Consider the following 20,249-nt stretch of genomic DNA (forward strand, 5'->3'; position numbering starts at 1 on the left):
GCCGGGGCTCAGGGCTGGGACTCGCCTGTCACAGCCCCGGGACGGCCACGCTCCGCAGGGCGAGGGCGGAAGGGCCTCCACGTGATGTGTGGTTTAGGTAGGAGTCACACAAACCCCTCCTAGCGCAGCCCCGGGCTCTCGGGGCGCCCTCTGCTCACAGGGAGTTAAGAATGGGGCTTGGCAGTTACAGAAATCTGCTTAATTTTTCCGTTCCTGCGCGCAGTTCTCAGCGGCAGCTGCTGCTGCTGTGCCAGGGTTTGTCCTCACAGCCCTGCCTGCCCCGGGCACTCACCTGACCTCGGGCTGTTCATACCCGGACTTGCTCGGCATCCCTGGCATCCCTCGAGTCACCTCTTGGCACGGATGGGGGAATAACAGTGCCTTGGGCTGGTGGGGCCAGTGCAGGACCTGCAGCTGCAGGGAGGGGAACAGGAGCTGAAGGCCAAGGGCAGAAAGAAGCTGGAGGGTGGCAGAGCAGGCAGGACAGTGCCCTGAGCACAGCCCTCGGGCCTCAGGGGGGAACAAGGACTGCCCTGGCACAGCAGGCCCGGGGACACACAACAAAGCCCATCCAGAGCCTCCAGGGCAGGGCACAAGGGGCTGCTGTGGGCAGAGCAGGGGTGAGCCCTGGGCAGAGCAAGGAGCCAGCCCTGGGCAGAGCAGGGGGCCAGCCCTGGGCAGAGCAGGGGGCCAGCCCTGGGCAGAGCAGGGGGCCAGCCCTGGCAGCCCCCCAGCCAAGCCCTAAACACCCACAGAGCAGAGGTCACCCCCAGCACCAGCCCTGGAGCCCTGTGCCCCAGCAGCTGGCACTGCTGGCTGTCAGTGACCTGCAGCAGCTGCTGCCACAGGCTGGACATCCCAACAGACCCTTCTGAGACACACTGGGACAGTTTTTGTTGAGACCTCTGGAGAAATACCAGGGACAGTAACCGCACAGACACCATTAACCCTGGCTGGGATGTGAACCTGCAAGGGGAAAAGCAGGGCCCCTGCTATCAAAAGAGAGAAGTTATAAAAGCACACAAGCTACAGTCGTTTTTCTGAGTAGAGACCTTTTATGCACCTGGGACTGCTGGCTCCAAGAGGAAAGGCTGGCTGGGGCACAGGCAGGAGAGGGGGCAGCCAGGACTGTGGGGTGAGGCTGCTGGGTTCTGTCTGCCAGCTGTGTGGAGCTCAGTGCAGGCTGGCACCTGCTGTCACCACAGAGCAGGGCAGAGCTGCTTTGGTAAGGGCCCTGCCTCTGCCAGCTGCAGCAGAGGAGCTGCAGGGATGGGTGTCCATGGAGGGCACACAGGGATGGGTGTCCATGGAGAGCACACAGGGATGGGTGTCCATGGAGGGCACAGGGATGGGTGTCCATGGAGGGCACACAGGGATGGGTGTCCATGGAGGGCACAGGGATGGGTGTCCATGGAGGGCACACAGGGATGGGTGTCCATGGAGGGCACAGGGATGGGTGTCCATGGAGGGCACACAGGGATGGGTGTCCATGGAGGGCACAGGGATGGGTGTCCATGGAGGGCACAGGGATGGGTGTCCATGGAGGAGCTGCAGGGATGGGTGTCCATGGAGGGCACACAGGGATGGGTGTCCATGGAGGGCACACAGGGATGGGTGTCCACGGAGGGCACAGGGATGGGTGTCCATGGAGGGCACACAGGGATGGGTGTCCATGGAGGGCACACAGGGATGGGTGTCCATGGAGGAGGGACAGGGATGGGTGTCCATGGAGGGCACACAGGGATGGGTGTCCATGGAGGGCACACAGGGATGGGTGTCCATGGAGGAGGCACAGGGATGGGTGTCCATGGAGGGCACACAGGGATGGGTGTCCATGGAGGGCACACAGGGATGGGTGTCCATGGAGGAGGCACAGGGATGGGTGTCCATGGAGGAGCTGCAGAGATGGGTGTCCATGGAGGAGATGCCCAACATTTGCTGGTGCAGATGAGCTCTTAGTGCCAGGGAAAGGTTTCCCTCACTCCAGGGGATCCCCTCGTTGCCCTGGATGGCTGAAGCATCAGTACATCCCATCCTAAACGTCCATCCCCCAAAAACCCGGCATCTCCTGACGGAGAAAGAGCCTGTCAGGACACATGGGGTGCTCCCATCTGGAGGAGGGGCGGAGGCTGATGTGTGACAGCCCCTGCGGTCCCTGCGCCTCTCCTGGCGGACAGACAGCCCCAGGGAACTGCTGGGCGCCACAGCAGCACCACCACAGCGCGTTTGGATCTCTGCCCTTCACCTCCGAGCTCCCTGGGGGAATCCCTCCGGGTTAAGGGCAAGAAAAAAGATGTTTAAAAAGCCCAGCAGGCAGAGGGGAAAGCACTCTCCCTTTTCCTGGGAAAACTCTCTGCGGCCCCGGGTGTCATCAGCTCTCTTGCCAAAGCGCACCGAGCGAGGGGGAGCGGGTGACTCAAACCTCTTCCCCTTTCAGTGCTCACCGTCACCCCGCTGAGCGCTCGAAAACAAAGCGCGTTTCGGTTCCTCCGGCGGCCCCTTCTGACGTTCCTGAAACCCGGTGACTCATCCGCAAACAAGCCGAGCGCAGAAATGAGCGACACCTCTCATCAGAGAGCGCAAAGTGGGGTCTGGGGGCGAGCTGCCCCTGCAGCCCCGGTACCCCCCTGCCCTGCGCCCCTCAGCGGCCACATACCCCTCACCTCCGATAGACACCCCAAATCCTTGTCAGGCACCCTACAGCTCCAACAGGACCCCTCACCTCCGATAGACACCCCAAACCCCTGTCAGGCACCCTGCACCTCCAACAGGCACGCCACACCTCCTACACATACCCCACATCCCCGACAGGCACCCTTCACCCCCGGCAGGCACCCCAAACCCCCGCCAGGCACCCTACACCTCCAACAGGTGTTGGAGCTCCTGGAGGAGCACCTGGAGGAGCACCCAGAGATAGGAGCACCCAGGGACAGGAGCACCCAGGGACAGGGACACCCACCCGCCTCTCGGCGGTGGCGGCTGCTCCAGCCAATCGTGCCTGAACACAATATGCCCCGGGGGGCAGGAATTTCTCCGGCTGCTGGAGGAGCAGCTCTCCCGTGCACAGACACAGCCGGGGCGGCGTGGCCAGGGGATGGCAGTCGATGCTCACCGATATTCACCCCCGACTGCCCGGCCACAGCCAGCCCCGGGGCAGTGACACCTTCCTGGAGGTGTGCAGGGACCAGGGAGCTCACGAGTCATTGTATAATGCAAAGGTCTTTTTAAGAAAAAAAAAAAAAGCCCACAGTGTCCTTCAAAAGCCACTGAAGTTTCTTGGGTCACAGCATGGCAGATGTCATTTTGACACAACTTAAGTTTAAAAAAAGCCTGACTTAAATTCCCAGATTGTGTCTGTGTCCAGGGAACTTTCAGGCATAAACACTCCAGAGCTGAGGTGCTCAGGGTGAGCTGGTCCCACTCAGATTTACACTGCTGAAAATCTCAATAGCTGGAGGAGCAGGACCAGGGAGAATTGTATGGAAGGGAGCTCAGTGAGAGCTCACACGGCTGTGGGTGCAGGAGCCACGAGTGAAGGTTTCTGCAGGTTCAAACAGGCCCAACCCTTCTCCCCTCACACCACGAACATAAGAACAGGCCACAGAAACACAAGGGCAGAGTATGCTGAATTTATTAAAATTGCCACGTCTTCCCCAAATCCTCATACAAAATAAAACAGCTAAACCATTATTTACATCCAGGCAGCTGCAATACCGAGCAATAACTTTAGCAATAGTTTTAAAAATAACTCTGCAGTGTACACAGATCAGATATTTCACAACACAAGGGTTGAAGTTAGCACTGCACTGCTATACTTAGTTCAGAAATATTACAGTGTTCCAGATAAAACACTAATGCTTCTTTCAAAAACAGACAACTCAGGAAGTGGTTTTGTAGAATGACAAAACATGACACGTTTTTCTCGGGGGCTGAGAATCACAGCAGGCTCAGACACAATGTCACAGCTACATTCAAAATACACCTGGTCCATTTATGCCAAAAATACATTCAGCGTAAAATTACAGTTTATTGCACATTTCTTATATTCCGTAGAAATATATTGTACCTCGATGCTTATTCCCTGTACATTCATAAATATTGTTCTGCCCGTTGGAGCAGAATATGGACGTCTTTTCCTAAAAGCTTTGGGGTCCCCCAGCCCATGGGGACAATCCCTGCAGTCACAGACACACAGCCAGGGGCAGAGGGGGGATGTTTGCAGGGCTGCTGGGGGCACCAGGTGCTGTCCCTGGGCTCTCCTTGAGGGACACACAAGGACACCCCGAGGACACCCCAAGGACACCCCCAGACACCCCAAAGACATCCCCAGACCCCCACAGAGCCACAGCAGGGGAGTTTGAGCCGTAACCTTCCCCAACACAGAAATGTGTTTGTGCCTCCCCAGCTGCAGCCCCCGCCCTGCTCAGGGCCCTGCAGTGCCCCCCCTGTCCCTGCCCTGGAGCCTGTCCCCAGGACAGACCCAAACACCTCCTTCCCAGGAGCCAGGGGGGTGGGGACAGCCTGGGGCCCACCCTTGGCACAGAGGGGACTGAGGAGAACTTGCCCAGCCTGGGGCCCACCCTTGGCACAGAGGGGACTGAGGAGACCTTGCCCAGCCTGGAGCCCACCCTTGGCACAGAGGGGAGTGAGGAGAACTTGCCCTGCTGAAAGCCCAGACCCACTGCAGGCACTGGGCATAGTTATGTCTAAACTAATTTATTTATAATTCCTGAATCCAGTACCAAGCAAAGAATAGCAATGAGTGAGATAGTACAGGGCTCTTTACAGTGACACAGGAGGGAATGAGCTTGATTAAGTGCAAATTACAAAAGTGGGGAAGTGCAGAGGAGATTACAACCTGAATTTCTAAAGGAGTGTCTGGGGGCAGCAGTTCAAGTAACACAAAAAAAAAAAAAAAAATAAAATTAGGTGCTACAGGAAACATTAATTAACTTTCCCTTTCAGTGCATAATCCCTACATTAAACCTTAGATTGTTATTAGAAGCAAATTATAAAATATTGGTGACTCCCCCCAGTTAGAAGCATCAATTAGGAGAGGATGAATGTGGTGACAGGTTTTGAGCATCCTTGACCTTGAAAATTTTCACGATCTTAAGAGCTTGTGCTTTAAGTGAAGATTATCAGGAACATTGTAACCTCTGAGGAAACCTAAGCCTCCCTAAACTGCACAGAAGTGTCTTGGCGTAACCCCTGTGCTTAAATTAGAGCAGAAACCCATGCGGAGGGGAAAGGCCACCAAAACAAGGGTTCTTTGGAGTTTTCCTGAAGGAGTGTAGAGTTTACAAACATTTCAGAGCTCAAAACAACAACATCAGCCCCTTGGCTCGGTTATGTCCAGCTCTGGTTCATGGAAATGTGCGTTCACCTCTCAGCAACAAAAGAGAAAAGAAAACCGGTGCAAAAACACCGAGTCGGGTGAAAAGCCAGGGCAGACAGACCACGATGTCTGCTGCCAAGAGATCTGTCCAGGGAAAAGGTTAAAGCACTTGTGGGGCTGGGGCTGTGACCTGTGTGAGGAGCAGCTGAGCCCGAGCATCCTCCAGCCAGCCACACCTCCCAGCCAGGCACCAAAAGGGTCTTGTTCGAATTCCCAAATCCGCTCAACAATTTTCAGAGACTCCAGGGGGGAAACTGAAAATCTGGGGCCTGACAAGGATGAAAAGCACAACAGCAAAAGCTACTTTTACACTGTCATGATGCCTTAGGCTCCTCCCTGCCATTTCCCGGTGTCTGATTTACCCAAAAACCGCAGAGCCAATCACAGAGCGGCTGCAGCAGACCCGACGGGCGGGTCCGGCCGGACACAGCGCCGGGCTCGGGGCTGCCCTGGGCACCGCAGCCGCGGCATCGGAGGTAGAGCAGGAACGAAAACACGGCCACGGGCGGGGAGATGGGCGGCAGGACGCCTTCCTTCCCCTCCGGCCCGCGGGGAGGCCGCTCAGGCTTTGCCGTCCTCGGGCGCGCAGAGCTGGGAGATGGTTTTCTTGACCCGCAGAGCCGTGAGCCGGGCGGCGCCGCTGGCACGCCAGCACTCCCGCATCAGCCGGCCCAGAACCCGCAGCGCCTGCGGACAGACAGGGATGGGGAGAGAACAGGGACTGGGGACACACAGGGGGTACAGGGAGAGAACAGAGGCTGGGGACAGACAGGGGGTACAGGGGAGAGAACAGGGCCTGGGGCGACAGAACAGGGCCTGGGGACAAACAGGGGCTGGGGGGAGAGAACAGGGCATGGGGACAAACAGGGGCTGCAGGGATAGAACAGCCCCCGGGGACAAACAGGGGGTACAGGGACAGAACAGGGCCTGGGGACACACAGGGGCTGCAGGAGGATAAAACACCACCCGGGGTACAAACAGAGGCTGCAGGGACAGAAATGGCACTGGGTACAAACAGGGGCTGCAGGGACAGAAACAGCACCCGGGGTACAAGCCCTGGGAGAGATAACCAGGCTCTGCAGAGGGACAGACAACAGCCAGGGATACACCCAGGGTCTGCAGGGGCACAAAACCAGCCAGGATACAACCACAGTGCCTGCAGTGGGACAAGAACAGCACCCGGGGGAGCACCAGGGTCTGCAGGGGGACAAACAGCCAGGGACAGAACCACCACCCCCTGCTTTCCTGCTTTAACACAGGCAGATAAAGTGCAGCTCCCTGAAACTGTGACACAACAGCGGCAGCAGCAATTAAAACCTGCCTTGGACAGCACAGAGCACTCGGTGCAAGGAGTTTTCTCTGTATTGATCTGAAGGAGAACTAGACACCTGAAGCTTCTAAATTCAGGAGAAGCTGGGAATTGAGTGCCCCATCTCTCACTGAAAAATTCTGTCTTAATTTAAACTTGAAAATATAAATAACAAAATAAAACTAGAGGGGAAAAAAACCCCACAAAATAAACCTAGAACAATCTAGAAAACTGCTTTTACCTCGCAGCTTTGCCACTGGTTTGGAATACTCGGTCTGAGCTTCTGTTCACAGACAACCCTTCTCATGTCTTCTATCGAAGGATCAGAAGGCACAAGGTCGTAGTAAGGCAGCTGGTATTCCTCGGTGATTCCTGGGGAAGAGTCATTGTGCAGGTGCCCATGGCAGGGGGTGGGAGGAGAGGAGCTTTAGTGTCCCTTCCAGGGGAAACCCATCTGGGAGTGGATGAAAAGGCCAAAGCCTCACCTCCAACAGAGCACCTCCGGGCTATCTCCCAGTACACCAGCCCCAGGGAGTAAATGTCTGCACGCTTGAAGGACTCAAAGATGTTGGTGTTCATGGCATCCTCCAGGATCTCGGGGGCCATGTACCTGTGGGGCACATGGGTCAGTTTGCTGGGGCAGCTCCTACAAAAGGGCACAGCTGTGTTACCCCGTGGTGCTGGCAGCTGTGCCCTGAGCCCAGGGGTGACCAGGGTGATGGGCACACGATGCCCCATGTGGGGCAGAGAGCTGCACCCCACAGCAGGGTCTGCAACCTCCTCCTGCACCCACCCACCTGTGGAGGTGGATAACCCTGCCAGGCCTCTGCCCTGGAGGGATGTCCCTCGAATGGAATGTGATAAACTCATCTCAACCCTCCCCGAGAGAGATAACCTTTGGATGAGGCTGTTCTCCCTGCTCATGGGGAGATCCCATCATGCTCTGATATACCATGTAGATTATTCCTACCCATTGGGTTTTCCCCTTTGGTACCATCCTTGCTTTCCTCCATAAAACCCCAGCTTCTGCCCAGGTCAGGAGGAGTTGTCATCCCTGGCCCCCTTTGCAGGGTGCTGGACAATAAAGGCTGTCCTGTGCAATCACCACACAACTCTCCTGTCCCTCTGTGTCAGCCTGGGATCACCTCACAAGGCAGAGAAATCACTGCTGAGAGCTGATCAGCCACAGGCTGAGCCCATCTTGCTGAGGCTACCTGGCTGCTGGAGGACTGCCCAGACCCCTGGAAGGTTGTCTCTTGTGAGACCTCTCTCTCTCTTTGAGAAGATTTCAGCACCCCGGGTGGGAGCACAGACCCCTGGGCCGTTCTCACCCACCCCCCTGCGGGGCTGTGGCTGTCCCTGCCCCATGCCAGGGCAGAGGGGACGTGGCTGCTGTGAGGAGCCCCCCCCCCCCAGGGTGCCAGGCCAGGCTGCAGGGGCCTCACCCACCTCCTGGTGCCCACACGGGGGTTCTGGGGGATGTCGATGGTGTTGAGCACCGAGTCGTGTTTCACGGCCAGCCCCAGGTCGGCGATGGCGCACGTCTCGTTCCTCTTCACCAGGATGTTCTTGGACTTCAGGTCCCGGTGGGCGATGGCTGGTTTCCCTGTCACAGCAAGAGAAACCACCCCCAGTTTTGATAGCAGCAGCGTGGGGTTTGATACAAGGAGCAAGGATGTAAAAACAGTTTTATTCACGTTTGTTACTATACCCTATAGAGATACTGAAGCCTTTTTTGAGCCAAGTAAAGCTCTGCTAAATGTCGTCAACTTCAAAAGAAAACTTGAAGGGCATTTTTGTTTCAATATCTATATTACAGGAATAAAACACAAGAAGAGAAACTGGAAGCTCACCCTCCAAATTCATTTAGAAAATTACAGAATCACTGAATGAATTGGGTTAGAAGACCCCTCTAAGACCACCATGTCCCACCATTCCTCAGCACTGACAAGGCCACCCCCAAGCCATGTCCCCAAGTGCCACATCCACCACTGCCCAGGGCAACCTGTGCCAGGGCTGGACAAACCTTTCCATGAAGAAATTTTCCTTAATTTTTCCTTTATTAGCACTCACTCCCCTTCAGCAGAGCTGCTTCTACAGGCACCTCTTTAAAGGCAGGGATGAAGTGCAGACAGTGGAAGTGGGAAGGGACTGTCCCTGTCCCCTGTCCCCTGTCCCCTGTCTGCACTGCATCACTCACGCTCACACTGTTCCCCCTGGTGTTGGCAGTCAGGAAAACACCACACCACATCACCCATAAAGGTTTTTGAGAACACAGAAGCTCCTTGAAACACTCGAAGGAAAAGTGGGAGGGGAGCACTTGCCTTGTGTGCCCACGATCTCCATGTGGAGGTGGGCCAGGCCACTGGCCACTGACAGGGCCAGCCTGACCATGCCCTCCACGGTCACCGTGCCTCTGTTCAGGTAGTCAAACAGGGAGCCCTGATCGTGGAACTCCGAGACGAGCCACAGCTGAGTCCACGTCCCGTTATCTGGCCAGAGGAAGCAAGAGCATGAAAATATTAGCTAGGGAAAGCTTTTCCCTTTTTGGGGAAATGCAAACAAGCCAGAGGGCCAGCTGTGGCACCAGGAAGGAGCTCAGGGTGACCAAGCAACTCAGGGTGATGGTTCAGGTGGGAGCTGAGACAGACACTGAGGATTTATTGAGTGCCACCATTTGGGTCAGACAGAACTCTGAGCTCAGGGTGGTCACACAGCTCAGGGTCATGGTTCAGGTGCAGTGGGGGCTGAGACAGACACTGAGGATTTAGTGAGTGTCATAATTTGGGTCGAGCAGCACTCTGAGCTCACTCAGGGCAGCTCAGGGTTGTGTTTCAGGTGCAATGGGGACTGAGACAGACACTGAGGATTTAGTGAGTGCCACCATTTGGGTTGGGCAGCACTCTGAGCTCAGGGTGGTCACACAGCTCAGGGTTGTGGTTCAGGTGCAGTGGGGGCTGAGACAGACATTCAGGATTTAGTGAGTGCCATCATTTGGGTTGGGCAGTGCTCTGAGACCATTGAGTCCACCCTTTACCCCATCACAGCCAAGGCCAGCACACAGAATCAGGGAATGATTTGGGCTGGAAAAGCCCTCAGAGAGAGCACTGGCCGTGCTGCTCACCCTTGTTGTCAGCAGCAATGAAGCCCAGGATGTTCTCGTGCCTCAGCATGACAGTCTGGTAAATCTCTGCCTCCCGGAACCAGGACCGCTCGTCTCTGGAGGAGAAGATTTTCACAGCCACGTCCTCCCCGCACCACTTCCCACGCCAGACTTCCCCAAACCGTCCTTTCCCCACGATTTCCTGCAGGACAATGGTCCTGGCGATGGTTCTCTGCACCAGCAGGGGCAGACCTGGTGAAAAACAGAGACAGGCACCTGTGAAATGCTCAGCTGGGACCCTCAAACCCCAACACTGACCTTTCCCGGGGAGCTGCACTCATGGCTTTGCTTTCCAAGGCTACCAAGGGAAAATCCTCTCCCAACCAATATCTTCTCAAATCAGATTTTAGATATTCCCAATCTCTCTACATAGAAAAAAGCTTTTTAAAGCCCCAGTAAAATTTTTAAAATTTGTCCCAAACATTTGGTTTGACACAGGCTGCAGCTGTCCTGCAGTCAATAACTTGCTCTACTCTGGCTGAAATTTTTGACAATAAAAACAAATCATTATAGCAGCTCCTCTGTGCTTTGCCAGCCACAAACCCTGCCTGGTTTAATTCTGTGTTTGTTGAGGGCTTAAAACAAGGAAATATTCATTCTTTTCCCTTTTTTTAATAACTGCAGCCTTGGTTTTGGCTGAAGTCAGGACAAATCACCCCGTGCACGGGGCTCGGGCTCTGCTCAAGCCCAGCCCTGCTCCTGGCTCAGGGATGGCTGGGAACAGTTAAAAACTTCAGCATAAATAAAGCCAAACTCTGCTCATTAGAGCTGTGAAAAAGCATTAGGGAAGAACAACACCTTAATCCTCAGAGGTATGCTGCTCATGGAAATAAATTAAATTAGGCACCGTTTGTGAATTTTTTTTGCTTACAAATAAAAGCAAACATAGTTTACATAGTTTTCAATAGAAGGGAAGGGAAGGGAAGGGAAGGGAAGGGAAGGGAAGGGAAGGGAAGGGAAGGGAAGGGAAGGGAAGGGAAGGGAAGGGAAGGGAAGGGAAGGGAAGGGAAGGGAAGGGAAGGGAAGGGAAGGGAAGGGAAGGGAAGGGAAGGGAAGGGAAGGGAAGGGAAGGGAAGGGAAGGGAAGGGAAGGGAAGGGAAGGGAAGGGAAGGGAAGGGAAGGGAAGGGAAGGGAAGGGAAGGGAAGGGAAGGGAAGGGAAGGGAAGGGAAGGGAAGGGAAGGGAAGGGAAGGGAAGGGAAGGGAAGGGAAGGGAAGGGAAGGGAAGGGAAGGGAAGGGAAGGGAAGGGAAGGGAAGGGAAGGGAAGGGAAGGGAAGGGACGTACCGGAGCCGGAGCCGGAGGTGGTCATGTCGTGGATCAGGTCCCGCAGTGTTTTCCCGGAGCTCCCCAGGCCCTCGCACAGCGGCTCCTCCGCGTTGGGCGGTTTGTCCCCCCGGCACCGCCAGCCCCGCGCCGCGCACGCCGCCAGCGCCGCCAGCAGCGCCACCGCGGGCACCGCCACCGCCACCGCCACCGCCAGCGACACCGAGCGCCGCCCCGAGCGGCCCGCCGCCTCCGGAGCTGGGGGACATACAGGGGACATGGTGACACCCGGGGACACACCGGGGACATGGTGACACTCGGGGACACACCGGGGACACACTGGGGACACTGTGACACTCGGGGACACACCGGGGACACGGTGACACTCGGGGGCACACCGGGGACACACTGGGGACACTGTGACACTCGGGGACACACCGGGGACACTGTGACACTCGGGGACACACACGGGGCACTGTCACACAGGGACACGCTGGGGACACTGTGACACACAGGTACACACCATGGACACTGTCACACAGGGACACTGTGACACATGGGACACTGTGACACATGGGACACAGAGGGGACACTGTCACACAGGGACACAAAGGACACTGTGACACTCGGGGATGGGAGAAGGGCTGCAGGGCAATAGCACAGAGCCACAAGGTCACAGAATTCACAAAGTCACACAGTCACACAATCACCAGGCTGGGCGAGACCTCCAGGATCATCGAGTCCAACCCAGCCCCAACACCTCAACTAAACCCCGGCCCCCAGTGCCACATCCAGCCTGCTTTAAACACCCCCAGGGATGGTGACTGCACCACTCCCCGGGCAGACCATTCCAGTGCCTGATCACCCTTTCTGTAAAGCCTTTTTCCTGATATCCAGTCTGTATTTCCCTTGGCACAGCCCGAGGCTGTGTCCCCTCCTTCTGTCAGTGCTGCTGGAGAGAGGGACCGACCCCACCTGAGCAGAGCCACCCTTCAGGGAGCTGTGAGTGATAAGGGCCCCCTGAGTGTCCTTTTCTCCACTCGATGCTTCCCCACAATTGTCCTGACAGCCATCCGTGGGGACACGAGCATCATATAAATGGTCCTTAGCACCAATTAAATAATCCTTATTCCTGCCCCAGAGCACGGCAGGGTTGGGTACCAGGGTTCACCAGGAGGTGACAGTGCCCAAGGCTCCACAGCAGCTCCCCACTTTCTGCCCAGCAACAGCCCTTCAAATCCCATCAGGAACTACCTGATAGCATCTTAAATTCAGGTTATCATTTCAATTCTGCATTAATTTGCATCTTTCTTACCTATAACACAGCTCACTGTTGTAAGTATATGAAAAGGTATAATCTGATAAAATAGTGTATCTTATACCTTTTTATTAAAAAAAAAAAAAAAGCCTGGATTAAACACAAATCTTGGAAAGAAGAACAAAAAAAAAAAAAAAAAAAAAAAAAAAAAAAAAAAAAAAAAAAAAAAAAAAAAAAAACAACGAAACTAAAATTAGGCTAAAAATAGTATAAATATTTGTTTTTAGAAAGCACCAAATCAACTCCATTACACAACTTTGAGCCTGGCAGACTCTCACACTGCACCGGTGGGGTAACACACGGGGCTCCTGGAGTGCCAACCTTTTTGTCCCTCTCATGAGGAGCAGGAATGTCACAGCTCCTGGGCCCTGCTGGGCAAGGCTGGGTGACACTGCGACACCCCGGGCCAGCCGCCCCAGGCTGCTCACCCCAACCCCGGCCACCCGAGGCTGGAGCTGAAACTGCACCACCAAAGGTCCCCGGCACTGCTCCTGCCCCCGGGAACCCCCTGTGCCCGCAGGACATCGGGGCCGCCCTTGGGACACCTCTGGGAACGAAAGGAATTCCCTCTCCTGTCACCGAGGGACAGGAGGGCACTCACCAGGGGACAGACAGACACTCACCAGGGGACAGACAGACACTCACCGAGGGACAGACGGACACTCACCGAGGGACAGACGGACACTCACCAGGGACAGACGGACACTCACCAGGGACAGACAGACACGCACCGAGGGACAGACGGACACTCACCAGGGACAGAAGGGCACACAACGAGGACAGACGGACACTCACCCAGGGACAGACACTCACAGGGACAGACGGACACTCACAGGGACAGACGGACACTCACAGGGACAGACGGACACTCACCCAGGGGCAGATGGACACTCACCAGGGACAGATGGACACTCACCCAGAGACAGACACTCACAGGGACAGACAGACACTCACAGGGACAGACGGACACTCATTAGGGACAGACAGACACTCACCCAGGGACAGACAGACACTCATTAGGGACAGGAGGGCACACACAGGGACAGACAGACACTCACCAGGGACAGACGGACACTCACCCAGGGACAGACACTCACAGGGACAGACGGACACTCACAGGGACAGACAGACACTCACAGGGACAGACGGACACTCACCCAGGGACAGACACTCACAGGGACAGACGGACACTCACAGGGACAGACAGACACAGGGACAGACGGACACTCACCCAGGGGCAGGCGCAGCGTGATGTTGTTGCAGAAGTCGGTGTAGCAGCACTCGGTCCGGGTGACGTTCTTGGAGCTGTGGCAGAAAACCTGTGCCTTGAGCTCGGGCAGGGACACGCAGGACTTGACCACCTCCTGGCGCCCGTCCGTCAGCATCACCGAGGCCCAGCAGGCGCCCTCCGTGTGGCAGGTGAAGTTGGTGTGCTCGCACAGCTGGCACACGCACTGCAGCCCTGGGGACAGGGGACAGCCGTGGGGACGGGCCCTGGGGACAGGGGACAGCCGTGGGGACGGGCCCTGGGGACAGGGGACAGCCGTGGGGACAGGCCCTGGGGACAGGGGACAGCCGTGGGGACGGGCCCTGGGGACAGGGGACAGCCGTGGGGACGGGCCCTGGGGACAGGGGACAGCCGTGGGGACGGGCCCTGGGGACAGGGGACAGCCTGGGGACACCGAGCACCAGAGAGCTCTGGCCGGGGCTGGGGCTGGTGTCTGCATGAGGGGCCAGGCTCAGGACACCCAGGACACCCCGACAGCACAGTCCCCACACTGGACAAGTTCTCAAATCTTGGTCCCAAGGAATTTTATCAGTGTCATCTCTCTTGTGTGGTGAGAAGACTGCTCCCCCCAGAAAGCAGCTCCCCTGAGAGCTGCTGGTGGCTCCCAGAACCTCAAAACCTGCCCATCCCACTCACCCACGGCAGCAGAGCCCAGCTGTGCCACATCTGCCCAGGTGACAGCTCCAGGCCACTCACAGGGACACAGCACCCCAGGAGGGACACGGGCAGGGTGACACACTCCTCCTCCTCCTCCCCTCGTCTCCTGGGATGGGGCACCTGGTCCAGGCAGCCCTTGCTGGGTCAGCTCCAGCTCTGCAAGGCTGGGCCCTGCTCTGCTCAGCACAATCATTTCAGCCATAAATCTTCCTCTTTCTTTTGGAATCGTGGGGGAGAATTTTATTTTATTTTATTTTATTTTATTTTATTTTATTTTATTTTATTTTATTTTATTTTATTTTATTTTACTTTATTTTATTTTTATTCTATTTTATTTTTTATTCTTTTATTTAAGGATAAGAGAGAGTTGAAAAGCAAAACAAGGGTTGGTGGTAGGCTTGTCAGTGCTGGGCTCAATGACCTTAGAGGGTTTTTCCAGCCCGGACCATTCCATGGATCTGCAATCTCAGATTCCCCAGAGGAGCACAGGAGTCCCGACAGACATCAGCACAAACCTGGTTTCTGTGTCACTCTTTGCCTCCCTCACAGCAATCCCCATCCCGTGTCCCCCTTCCCAAATAACAGCTGGGGGTGTTTGTCTCCAGCTGGGGCCCACAGCAAACCCCCCTGGCAGGAGTGTCCGTGTCTGTCCTGGGTGAGGCTGTGCCAGGAGAGAGCAGCATCCATCACACAGGAAAATCTCTCCCTAAAGACATTACCCTGGTCCTGGAGCTGCTGCCAGGAGCAAGACTCGTCAGACCCTAATAAATTAGAGACCTGGCAGAAGGAAAACAGGCACATCATCACCAAAACTGCAAAATAAAAGCATTATTGAGGAAATGAGTGTAAGATTGTTCCAAGTGTCTTCGGGGCTTTAGACAGATCATTATGGTGTTTTTCTTCCTTTCTCACAGCCTAAAAATAAAATGGAAAATTATCTTTATTACGTCATCTGCAGTGGATAACTGACAGATCTATCCATACTCTGTACTTGCAGATTACTTTAGAGCAGAGCTGATCAGAACTGTCCCTGCACATCCTGAGCAGCCCTGGGGCCCCTCTGAGCCCCACAAACATGGGGTGAGGGGGGTGGAGGAGCTCTGTACCCTCACCCCGACCCCACTGAGCCATGGCCAGGGTGAGAAGGCTCTGCACCACCAGACCCCGCCCTCACACAGGGGGAAAAATGGAAAACTGTACCTGAATCTGTTCAGAAGCAGGATCAGAGTTGGAGTTCCAGGAAAGAAAGGACACTTTGATCACAGAAGACTTTCACAGACCACTTTTTAATATAATTCTACAAAAGCAGAAGCCTCAGGTTCTCAGAGACCTGCCTGTGCTGCTGCCTGACTTCTCAGGCAGAAAAATGGATGGAAATCACAACCCAGATCCAAAGCCCTGAGCCTGTTTTCAGGAGCATCTGTGTCCATCCAGAACCTTTTGTTAACAGAGCAGAAAGGTGATTGAGTACAGCCATAAAAGCACAGGTTCCTTGCTCCTGTGCTACTCCAGCTGCCTCAGCTCTTGTGGAATCAATCAGGGGGGAGCCTGGTCCCTTTTGAACAAACCCTTGGGAAGATCCAGGCTGTTCCCATTGTCACCCCACTGAGCAGGGGAGGTGACAAACCCGGTGCCACATCCCTGCTGGGCCTCACAGACACCTGTGCCACCACTGCTGCTCCAAGGAGCCCCTGTCCCCATCCCTGGTGACATCCTCGGGGACAGAGCTGGTGTTTTGTCTGCTCTGCTCCCCAGGAAAGCCCCAGTGCTGCTCCTGGTTACCCACAACGGCTCCTCCCATGGGAAGGACTGTCCATGTCAGCTCCATGCCCATCCATCTGCAGCCACAGTGCCAAGTCCCACATCACACACCTGGATCATCTCTGCTCTGATTTCCCTTTGGTGCTGCCCCAGAGGAGGGAGCAGGGCCCTGCCCTCGGCTGACAGAGCAGGGGGGAAACAGCACCAGGGTGGGGGATCTCCTCTCACTGCCCGGGCCAGCACCACCCTGGAGCTGCCTCCCTCCCACAGAGCCTTTTCACAGCACAAGGGAAGAGGATTTGCTACTACTGACTGAAGTCCTGCAGTCCCCATATGCAGCAGGGAATGTTTCCTCCCTCCCCAAACCCATTCCTGAGCACAGCCCTGGCAGTGCCATGACCACTGTCCCAGGGCAAAAGTCAGGACTCCCTCCACCCTGGAAACCAGGGGATGGAATAAGGTGACTGGCAAAGAGTTAAATGATCAAAGAGGCAGGAGGAAAATGTGCCCCCCAAACTTTCAAAATGAGGCACTCTTTAATCTGCTAATGAGCACGACTCCTTTATTTACTCAAGCACCACAATTCCCTCGAAACATTCCATTCCCTGGTTGAGAAATCAGGAGAAAGTGAACAGCTGAACCACGCCAGGGCTGCGGGGAGAGTGCCAGGCATCCCAACCTGGCCACCAAGGGTCCCAGCTCTCTCTCTGAGCACGGAACCCTGCAGCAGCCCCTCCCAAACCTGCCCTGCCCAAAGCCCAGTGCCCCAGCAGGGCAAGGCCAGGCTGTGCCCATGCAGGACTGGCTGGGGAGGCAGGGCCAGGGCAGAGCAGGACAGCACAGGACAGGACAGGACAGAACGGGACAGGACAGGGGCTCCTGGCAGGGACAGCAGTCACGGACCCCTGAAGGACAGAGGGTCCCCTCCCAGGGGGCAGGTGGCACTCTCAGGACCCAACAGCAGAAAGCAGGAGGGAGCTGAGGGGCAGGGGAGATGCACACCCTGACACAGGGAAAGCAGCTTTTGGGGACAGAGAGCCCAGGGGCAGATTTTCCATGGGGAATTGGCATTTTTGAGACATGTGTGGCTTTCAAGGACATTTTTCCTGCTGTTACTGCAACAGGAGCTGGGACTACACAGCAGATTCTTGGGTGAGCCCCACCAGGAACCAGGGGCGGGTGCCTTGGTCTGCAGAGGAGAAAATAATCTGCCTGATTTACCTAAAAAGTGACATTTCCTGCGTTTTAGTTTTCAGTGAGACTCCCAGAAAACACTCAGGGCAGGCAGACGTGCCGTGCAATGAGCCCGCAGAGCAGGAGGAGGCAGCTGATTCCCAACAAACCCGGAGGATGGATTTTGGTTTTTGTGCGCTTCCAGCCCTTGGCCAGCAAGGGTCAGCATCCCGTACACTGGATAACTGAGGAACCGGTGTGAGAGTTCACGGGAACAAGGGATGGAACAGCAGAGTTTAAACACCAGCCTCGTGAGGACAGCGAGTAATTTAAACACAGTGATAGACAGGGAAACTTCAAAAGCTGAATGGGAGGAACTGGACACAACACGAGCCCACTGTGTGAGGGATGAAACTCTGGGGGAGCAAAGCCCAGAGCTGCCCTCTCTTGGGAGCCACAAAATCTTCTACATTTCAGCACAGACTTTTTACTGCACAGATTAACAGGGCAGTCACCTTCCCCTGAGCCATAACCCACCACTACTCACCACAGTTAGCAGTAGCGCATTCCAAAATTAAATTGGAAAGCAAAGATTAACAGCCCAACAGGAAGAAATGCTGAATATCCAGCATGTTTCCATCTTTGATCATTCTGTACAGTCACTGTCTGTTGTGTCCTTATAGACACACTTTCATTTTATTTCCGGATAACAGATCTGGGGCTCCCATGGCTGTGGGGTCTCCTCACTGCCCCAGGCACAGACCCCAGAGCAGGACACCCTCCCCCTGGGCCACCTCCACCCCTGGGGACGTTTCCACCCTGCAGGACACACACCTGGACCTGACTGGACTCAGAAAGGTCCCAGGTGACAAAAGTTTCTCTGTGGGACAAAGGGGCTCAAAGGAGATCCTAAAAACGACAGACAGGCTGTTCCCCACTGTCCAGCCCCTTGCTGGGGATGGAGCCAGGACAAAGAGCAGAGAAGGCACCAGCAAAGGTGCCTGGGGTGGGTGTGGGTCTGGCACAGCCCCTGGATGGTTCTCCAGCTGCTGGGAACTGACCCTGGCCGAGAAACTGCTGTCCCAGGCAGGGCTGCTGTGCTCCCCCCAGCCTGTCTGAGCCCAGGGGCAGAGAGGAGCAGCAGGAGGAGGAGGCTGTGGAGGGGAGCGTGGGCTGGGAGCTCTGGGAGCTGCACAGGGGAGCAGGAAATGGGTGACAGGGGCTGCTGGAGGCACAAGGACTGACCTCAGAGCATTGCAAAACCATTTCACCATGGGATCACTGAGTTGTTTGGAATGGAAAAGCCCTCTGAGACCGAGCCCAACTGTTCCTCCATCTCTGCTGAGGCCACTGCTGCCCCAGGTCCCCACGTGCCACATCCAGGGCTGTCAGACCCCCCCAGGGATGGGGACTGCCCCTGCTGAGGGACCAAAGGCCAGGGAACAGTAACATCACACCACAGGACAAACAGCCTGGGCTGTGCTGAGCAGGGAGCAGCACAGCCATCCCCCAGGGAACAGGGGCTGTGCCTCCCTGGGGAGCGCTGGGCTCCTCCTCAGCTCCTGGGGACAGCACAGGCAGGACACACCAGCAGAGGATGCAGCCCCTGCTCTGCCATGTGGGATCAGAGGCTGTCACCACCTCAACAAGGCACAGGAGCAGCAGGAAGAGTTTCAGGACAGCCAGCAAGGGGATCAGATTGGGAAATTGAGCTGTCAGGCCAAAGACAATCCTGGGGAGGTGAAGGTTCTATGAAAACATCACAGATCACACCTAGGAGCTGAATGGGGTCGGGTACTCCCCATGTCCCCCCCAGCTCTGGGCAGCCCAGAGGTCACTGGCAGCAGAGGAGGAAGATCTCCCCTCCCTCAGGGGGCCTGGCCACCCTCCCCACAGCCCCGGGTGCCTCTGAGAGTGTCACTGCTGGGGACAGGGCACCCCCTGGGGCTGCTGGACACTCACAGCCCCTGCTGGGGACAGAGGCATCAGCCCTGGGCCCCACAGCTGCTGGGGCCACCCCACTGTCCCTCCTCAGCCCTGCTGGGCTGCCAGGGCCACCCCCAGCCCTGCAGGGACAGACCAGCCCCAGCCATGGCAGTGACACCCTGTCCCTGACTAATTTATTCTCTTGTAACTCTTTTCTTTATTCTCTTGTAACTCTTGTAACTCTTTTCTTCAGAAGGCAAAACCAGAATTTCGAGCAATGACAGATCTTATAAAAACCTTTTAATAAGGTTTTTTGGATTTTTTTGACAACTACAAAAAATATGGAGAAGTTCCTCCTCTGGAGAGGGCTCTGAAAGAAAATAGTTGGAGTAAAAGCTCCCTATAATAAATACACTGTAAAAAGGGCTGATACCAAACAGGACAGAAAGTTGTAGAAAAGAGATGGAAAGTATTTGTTCCAGAATTGAGGAAAATGTGTTTGAATGAGAGACATCAGAGAGTTCCAGAGTTTTGATTTCTTAAATAAACACCTGGGGAGTGATTTTATAAATATCTGCAAATATCATCGTTTTGGAAGGAGGACACTGGATGCTCAAAATCCCCGTTGTGGAAAGGCTCAGCAGCCAAGGCAAACCCCAGCAGGCAGAGCTGAGCCCGGGCACTGAAATGAACATTAACGGGCAGGGGAGGGACTGCAACACCCGGGGAAATTACATTTGTTGGAACGAGCTGCCAAAGGACATTTTTGGGTTTGAACCCAAGGCATCCTTGGGAAGGCTGTGCTTTGTGGGTGGCACAGCAGAGCAGAGTCAGTGCAGGGATTTGGTGCAAGGACAGCCCAGGGCTGAGGATGGAGCTGCTGCCCCAGCCCGGGGGGGGCTGAGGGTACAAACTCCACGGGCAGGGCTGAGATAACCCAGGGCTCAGCCCTGATCCGCCGGGGGCTGGGGGGTAAGAGAGTTCCCGTCTTGC

At 55.6% G+C, this 20,249-nt stretch overlaps 1 protein-coding gene across 3 annotated transcripts; it reads right to left on the reverse strand.

The window, feature by feature from the left end:
• Positions 1–5,959: 5,959 nt before the first annotated feature.
• ACVR1C (activin A receptor type 1C) lies at positions 5,960–13,851 on the reverse strand (the record flags this gene model as incomplete). 3 transcript variants are annotated; one of them, XM_083865367.1, is made up of 8 exons in its annotated part: positions 13,683–13,851; positions 11,155–11,391; positions 9,832–10,062; positions 9,032–9,199; positions 8,157–8,313; positions 7,193–7,317; positions 6,949–7,079; positions 5,960–6,085 (listed from the first exon to the last, which is right to left on the reverse strand). In XM_083865367.1, exons 1-8 carry the CDS (start codon positions 13,834–13,836, stop codon positions 5,960–5,962), a joined length of 1,329 nt encoding a protein of 442 aa, XP_083721493.1. In that variant the 5' UTR covers positions 13,837–13,851. The 3 variants fall into 3 exon arrangements, with proteins under 3 accessions (XP_083721493.1, XP_083721494.1, XP_083721495.1); XM_083865368.1 differs by lacking the exon at positions 11,155–11,391; XM_083865369.1 differs by lacking the exons at positions 9,832–10,062; positions 11,155–11,391.
• Between the last annotated feature and the right edge of the window lie 6,398 nt (positions 13,852–20,249).

The sequence above is a fragment of the Zosterops lateralis genome (genome assembly GCF_965231275.1).
Source record: "Zosterops lateralis genome assembly, chromosome: 7".
NCBI classification, from domain to species: domain Eukaryota; kingdom Metazoa; phylum Chordata; class Aves; order Passeriformes; family Zosteropidae; genus Zosterops; species Zosterops lateralis.